Source organism: Vicia villosa, linkage group LG6 (genome assembly GCF_029867415.1).
Source record: "Vicia villosa cultivar HV-30 ecotype Madison, WI linkage group LG6, Vvil1.0, whole genome shotgun sequence".
Taxonomy (NCBI): Eukaryota; Viridiplantae; Streptophyta; class Magnoliopsida; order Fabales; family Fabaceae; genus Vicia; species Vicia villosa.
Window position 1 is genome coordinate 56,361,983 of NC_081185.1, and position 7,601 is coordinate 56,369,583.

The 7,601-nt window shown below is 34.1% G+C and overlaps 1 protein-coding gene across 1 annotated transcript; it reads right to left on the reverse strand.

Annotated features, from left to right (window-relative positions):
• Positions 1–2,581: 2,581 nt before the first annotated feature.
• Positions 2,582–6,278, reverse strand: LOC131611544 (rust resistance kinase Lr10-like). The gene is made up of 2 exons (XM_058883523.1): positions 5,428–6,278; positions 2,582–4,740 (listed from the first exon to the last, which is right to left on the reverse strand). The coding sequence occupies exons 1-2, from the start codon at positions 6,122–6,124 to the stop codon at positions 3,629–3,631; spliced, it is 1,809 nt and encodes a 602-aa protein (XP_058739506.1). The 5' UTR covers positions 6,125–6,278; the 3' UTR covers positions 2,582–3,628.
• Between the last annotated feature and the right edge of the window lie 1,323 nt (positions 6,279–7,601).

The following is a 7,601-nucleotide window of genomic DNA, read 5'->3' on the forward strand; positions in this document are numbered from 1 at the left end:
CAAATTAGAGAATATTGACGACACAACTCCCATTAATCTCGAAACCTCTAAAATCCCCATTCTCCAAAGATTTCCACACTAGGCCTGCAATAACGGATCCAAAAAATTTTGTAGTGGGGTAAAATAAATAGTCTATACATATTTATAAAATAATATTTAAAACTTTATAAATATACAATTTTACGAATATATTTATTTTTAAATAGCCAATATTATGTAGGAAAGTTTTTCTTTTTAAAATAGCCAATATTTATGGAGGGCTTGAGCCCCCTTCTCTATATTAGGATGACAAAATAGATTAGCCCCGTCGGACGTGTCCGTTTTGTCCGCACATTTTTACGGGACGGGACAAGGTTTTAGTCTTGCACCTTCTATTGTGTCTGTTCTACTCCGTCCTATGTTTTTGTGGGTTTTTTCGGGAGCAGACGTTAACAAGAAACTTTACAAATTTTAAACTTAAAAGATGTAATGCTTGCAGGCCCATCTTGCTCTGCACTGATTTTTTTACGGGACAAGACAACGTTTTAGTCTGCATCCTTTAATATGGCCATTCCACTCCGTTTTTTTTGCAGGCTTTTGCAGGGCAGACATACTCGTTTGCCATCCCAAATCTATATATGTAGATCTGTCTCTGGTCGGGTTGGTGTTTTTGGTAATATTAAGAGATGTAAAAATATGGATAGTCTTATTGAGATGCAAGCCATATTACTAACACAAATGATAAAAGTTGTATTATGAAAGTCATATGTCCAATGTTTTATTGAGATGCAAGTCTCATCTGTTCATTATCAATGTTTCATTCAAAATGTTGTTTTAAGTTTATTAAAGAGAATGAAATATGCAGAATTTCATCAGAACTTCTTTAAAAATATTATTAACATATTTTCTTAGTTCTCCTCAAAACTCATGGAACCAATTGAGTGAAGACAATGGTGTATTCAACCTTTTAGAAGTTTAGAAATAGTTGTTTCTTATATAAAACTTTTATTGTTGACTTTTTAAATGACATTTGTAAGCATGACTTAAACATGAAATATAACATTTAGTAAAATAAAAAGAGAATCTAAAACTTGAAAAGCTATACTATATTTGGAAGAATGATTCCTCTCAAACATTATTTTTAGTCTATAGTTATCGAAATCTTCCTCGAGATGCACGAGTTTTTAATTAGTTTTTATTAAAATAAATTATTATAAAAAATAACATGATATATAATGATTGAATGATGGTAGGGATGATAATGGACAGAGTATAAACAGGGTATTATAATATCGTCTTCATATTTACGATTTAAAAAAAAAAACCTTCGTACCAAAGCTCATATATGCATGAGCAACAACGTTTATACTTGTATTCGTATCTTTGATACCTAAGCATCCAAACTCATATCCTTTTATATGCATTTTTAATAAAAAAATAATATATCAATTATAATTTATTATGTAGTTTTAAATTTTTAACAACACTAAAAAAAATTCAAAGATAATATTGTCGAATTAAGAAATAAACAAAAGTTATATTAAAATGCTTATAAGTTTAATAGTGATTTGTTAACAAAATTGATAAATTAACATGTATACATAATAATAATAAAAATAAAATATTTAAAAATATATATTGTGTGAGTATGGGGCGGAGTTGTTATTAAGATACTCGTACCCGTACTCATACTCGTTTATCTTTGTGAGTAGTTATTTATGCTCATATTCGTATCTATTTTGCAGATTTTTATTCTATGCGTTGTAAGTTACTTTTGTGGATATCCCCTAGGAATAGGGACGGGTGATGGATATATATCTAACCAAATTTTAAGAAAACTAGAGCTCACCATAATTTGATTGGAATATATTTAATCAAATTTCAAGAAGACTAGTGTTCACCTTAATATTTTAATAGTAAAATTTATTTTTAATCTTTTAACACGTGTTATTAAAATGTTTGTTAGCATATTTTATCGAATATTTTTATATGTGATTTGTATTATTTTTCAATAAAAATATGATAAGTGTATAATTTTTTTTTACACATATGCAATTTTCTACTATTTTTACTTCTTAAATGATATTAAAATACATTTGTCATATTTTCATTAGCAAATAACATAAATCACTCATATAAAGTTGTAGGTAAGTTTTCGTCTATTTTTTTTATTATTATTGCAGTTTTTCTGGCAACTTAGACCATCTCCATTCTCCAATGGTAGTTTCTTCTATTGAGTTCTCCACCTGTACCATTAATTTAATAATTAAATATTTAAAACATTTGCCATGTCATAATAGAGTTGCATTGCAACAATTAAAAGATTGTAATATCCAATCAAATCAAGTTATGAGGTAAAATTGTGGGACCCATATCAGATTTTTATTAAAGTTAAAATTAAATAAATTCTTTTAATATGATGTGGCTTAGTGGGTCCCATAAAGAACTCAAATGTAAGTTGCACCATTGGAGATACTCTTATACCAACTAGATGAAATGAATATAGAAGAAATATTTGTCTCAAAAGTCACGTGTCAACATTGTGATAGCATAATGTTAACTTGTACCTTTATAACATAAGTTAGCTAACAAGGGAGTAGGATTCTCTAACTTTGTCTTCTCTACCTTTGGTGACTTTAGGCAATTTTTTGAAAAAAAAAAGTGGAAAAAAAAAGAAGAAAAGGGAGGAAAATATGATGAGAGAGTATGTAATAGGAGAGAGATAGAGGGAAAGTTAGAGGGAAGTTCCCTCCCTAAAGTTAGAGAATCTCAACCCGCTAACAAGACCCTCTCTCACATAGTTAAAAACAATTTTTAACGAAACACAGGATAAACAGGAATTGATTGAAAGTACTCCGAATTAAACCCGACTAAACAATTGTTGGCTACATTTTATTTATCAAACTTAGATGAGTATGACCCATTTCCATTTTGAACTTGAAACAATTATAAAAACCATTTTATATGATTTTGTGTTTTCTTGTTTTTTTGCTTGAATTGGTTTTATTTTTAAAATAAATTCTAATTTTGTATATTTAAGATTCAGATCATGTCACAGTTAGGGGTGCACATATATTTGGTCAAATTGTCTAATGGCAGGTGAATAAGTGGGGATATCAGAAGTTCGAATCTGCGTCCCTATAACTGATGTCTCTGCATAGCTATCAACTGAGTTGACTTAAACTGATGTCTCTACATAGCTACTAACTGAGTTGACTTAACATAACACTTAGAGGTGCACGTATGTGATTTGAATCGACTTTATTGTTAAAATTTAACTAATTATTCATTAGACAACTGATCTTGACAAACACAGATTATGTCAGCAGAACTTTGTTGCTGTTTTTGAAGTGTTTGAAGGATTTTGGTTTGAAATTATGAGTGGCTTAGATCATGATCTTCTTTGACTTATCCTAAAGCATACAAAATGGACTCTATTTTTGGAAAAATGTTTATCATCAGGAAAAGCTAAGCTCATTGTTGCAAAGGCTATGAATACAAGTCCTGAACAAATAGCTGTCATAGCAGAACTCAAATAAATCAATTATGGCGGATTATTAATGTAACAAATTTAACAGAATGCTGTACAAATCGTTGCAACCAAAAAACTGTACAGTAGAGTATATATCATATTTGGTAAACCTGAAAGTTACTCTGTTTCAGGAATAACTTCTAACTCAAAACTCAGATGTCGGGTTGGAATAACCTCGTTTGTTCTTTTAACATCAATAGAGTCAAAAGGAGTAGGGGGTGCCGTTAATTTTTCTCCTTTCCCTTCAAGCATTTGTACCACAGTTTTCATAGCCGGACGATCCACTGGATTCCACTGAATACACCAAAGTCCCACAAGCGCAAGTTTCTTTGCAATTCTAACATCTACCTTATCCTCGATATTAACTTGCACATCTTTCCCTTCAACCAGATTATGGATCCATTCCGGATACAAAACTTGGAATGTTTCCTCTGCTGACACGTTAGTATTCTTTCTTCCACCAACCATCTCCAGCAACAACATTCCATAGCTATAAATGTCAGACTTATAAGACACGTTTCCAAAGTTTCTTGAGAAAACTTCAGGTGCAATGTAGCCCAAAGTTCCTCTAGCCGCGGTCATAGACACGGTGCTTTGATTTTTCGGATACAATTTCGCAAGCCCAAAATCCGTAATTTTGGGACTCAGATTATCATCTATTAATACATTGTGTGGATTGATATCAAAGTGAAGTATTCTCTGATCACAACCAATATGAAGATACTCAATCCCTCTTGCAACACCAAGAGCAATTTGTTGCAACTTTTCCCAACCAAGAAAAACATCCTTGTTCTCCGGCGGCGCCAAGAAATTTTGCAACGACCCATTTGGAAAGAAATCATAGACAAGCGCACGGTGGAACCCGTCGGCACAAAATCCAAGCAAGCGAACAACATTGATATGATGAATTTTTCCCATGGTTCCAACTTCATTAATGAAATCTTTTCCATCTCCTTGTGTTTCATTGAGTACCTTCACAGCAACCAAAATTTCTTGGGAGAGCATGCCTTTAAACACTGCTCCATGAGCTCCTTCTCCTAAACTCTCCTTAAAACCATTTGTAATTCTCTTAATATCAGCATAAGTGAATCTTGTAGGTTTCATTGCTCTATAATCCTCTAAGAACTTCTCTATCCTTGCTATGTCATCCCCTTTCATCTTAAAATAGCGATATATATGAAGCAATCCTTTTGCCAATAGCAGCAAAATCATGGAACCAACTATAACCCCTGTTCATGAAAATCATGTCACACACATAACATATTATTATCAAATATCAACTATAACCTCAGTTCATCATAATTGTGTGACATATATAACTCAAAATTACTTTTCTTATCCTAATTTAAAGTTAGTCCTTTTATCATATTGTTCTGGGTGGTTAGCAAGGCTCAAAGTGAAAGGTCCAAGAGCGTCATCGAGTGGTAAAGCGCGGATCGGGTGATCCCTCATTCATCCAAGAACATGCAATTCCGCTACCAAACACGTCTATCACCGTCTGATTAGATCTAACGGCTATCCGCATAGCTCACCTAACCTCACGCGGACGGTTTTAACAGCATCATGTCAAGTATTTAAATCCATTTTCACCCTCACATTACTCCTTAATCTCTCACTGACTTCGACGTTGGATGCTAACCTTGCTGATCAGCCCCCTCTCCGCCGCATCGGAAGCACAACTCCATCGTATCGGAATCACAACTCCACCACAACAAGGCATTACCTCATCATTTCTAGTTTTGAACCGAACACGTATCTTAGTATTCTAAAACTTATTTTTGAAGCAACATATGTTCTAAAACATTAAAACAATCATCTAACAAATAAATGTTTCTTTCATTAAAAAAATAGCATATGACAGATAACCGATAAATTAGCTGAGACGCGTGAGAAATTGATGAAAGAATGTTGCATACCAGCAGTAATTAGAAGAACAGTAGATCTAGCAATCTCATTTGATGGACAAACAAAACATTCAACTTCACCACTTCTACTACCATTCTTCCATCTACATTTCTTCCCTTGAACTTCACAAAAACTACAATTAGGTTTAGACCACTCCAAAATCAAACTCTCTGTAACATCATCATCCTCCCATTCCTCAATCATCCAACCCACATTCAATACATCACTCACTTTTCTACAAGAAACCAATTCAGGATCAACAAAATCCGCACCAAAATCACGTTGCTTAATCAAACATCCATTTCTCGAATCACAACGAAAGAACGAAACGTTGCGCTGTATATTAAACTCATGAAAGTGAAACTGGAAAGGCGAAACGGTTGAGTTTCTAAGTTTGAATAACTGACTTGAAAGACAGTTATTTGGGTCGTAGATTTGGAGTTTTTGTGTTTTGTAGTCTATGTGTTTGATGAAAAGCGTGACTGGAATTGTGGGAAATTCTAACACTGTTTGATGTTGATCTGTGCATGATAATTGGAAGGTTTGAGGGGAGTGGTTGGTGTGGTTGGTGTTGTTTTCGAGATGGAATGGGAATTGAATGTGGAGATTGCCGCATTTACGAGTGCATTCGGTTTTTGATGTTACTGGTTTTTGTAATGTGAGAAAGAATAGAATTAGTAGAAGAGGGAATTTGTGAAAATTGTTCATTGTTTTGGATGGTTGGTTTTGCAGGTTTGTGTTGTTTTTGTTGTTATAGTTTGAAATGATTGTTATTTTTGTATAATAATGAATGGAAATTGCATGTGGGATAGTGGAGATGGGTAATGAGTTTGTTGAATATTGAATAGTTGATCATCATGTGGGGGAGTTGAGAGTTGTAAAGTGGACTATGTATTATATTGAAGAAGAAAGCCACCATAGTCAAAATTGTTATACTTTGACTATCGTCTCCCAAATTCTATCACCAACCAATAATTACATTTATTTCAAACACTTATACAGTCGTGTTTGCGTCCGCGTTAGACACCTACACCAACACTTATAATTACGTGTGTTTCAAACACTTATGTAGATGCATTGACTTTGAAGAACATTTTGCGGATGCATTGACTTTGAGGAACATTTGCGAAGCTAAATGTTATTTTTACTAGTATTAGTTTATTTCTTGAAATAAGACTGAAGAAAAACTTGGTCTTCTGCAGTCATGCCTTAATTTTTTTTATTTTTAATCTCAAGAAAAACTTGGCGTATCTGTAGTGCAGGCTAAATGAGCTGCTTTTGAAGGCAAACTTGCACAAATCAGCTGATAATTAAAGCATTAACAAAATAGAAAAAATTGAATATAAGAAGATAATAAGTAAATTAATCATTATTCCTGCATATAGTTTTCATTGCATAAAACATTGCATCCTCAAAAGCGTAGCATATCCATCAAATTGGAGCATTACGCCATACAAAAATTCAAACATGCATCAATGCATAAGCCAGTTTGTAAGTGCTCAGAAGGTACGAAGTAATATATATCCCCAGAAGAAGTCTCATCTTCTCTCTCCAGTGTGGATCGGATACAATGTCTTTCTTCATCAAAATCGTTGTCTCCGAGGTTATTTCCTGTATGTTGCGTGCAGATTAGAGTGTGAATGAGGGTGGGCATTCAACCTATCTCATTTTTCAATCGTTTGAATAACCATACTTGGTGTGTGGCAATTCGAATGATTGTCGCTCTTGAAGAGTTACACTCCGCCTTTTGGCTTGAGGAATTAATGTAATTCTTATGCTTCGCAAGAATCAATAACTCTGTGATTCTTCAGTGTTTACTGATGTCTTTGGGTCGAGTCTAGTCGTCACTAGTCTCCGTGGTTATTTTCCCTTATGTGGACAACCTTTCGGATCCAACCTCCGTGTTACGAGTCCTTTGCTTTCCGACCTTTGAATCGTGAGTTGTCCAACTCTCGTGTTGTGAATCCTTTGCTTTCCGACCTTCGAGTCGTCAGTCTAAACCCAGTTCTCGTCCTAGTAACCAAGTCAAAGTCCAGTTCTCGCCCTGGAAAACCAAGTCAAAGTCCAATTCTCGCCCTGACAAACCAATTCAAAGCCTAGTTCTCGCCCTGGCAAACCAAGTCAAAGCCCAGTTCTCGTCCTGGCAAACCAAGTCAAAGTCCAGTTCTCGCCCTGGCAAACCAAG

Excerpts from the sequence above, each read along its gene's own strand:
- LOC131611544 (XM_058883523.1), bottom strand. The coding sequence starts at position 6,124 with ATGAACAATTTTCACAAATTCCCTCTTCTACTAATTCTATTCTTTCTC. Across the intron at positions 4,741-5,427 it reads TGTTCTTCTAATTACTGCTG|GGGTTATAGTTGGTTCCATG; the intron begins GTATGCAACATT and ends TTTCATGAACAG.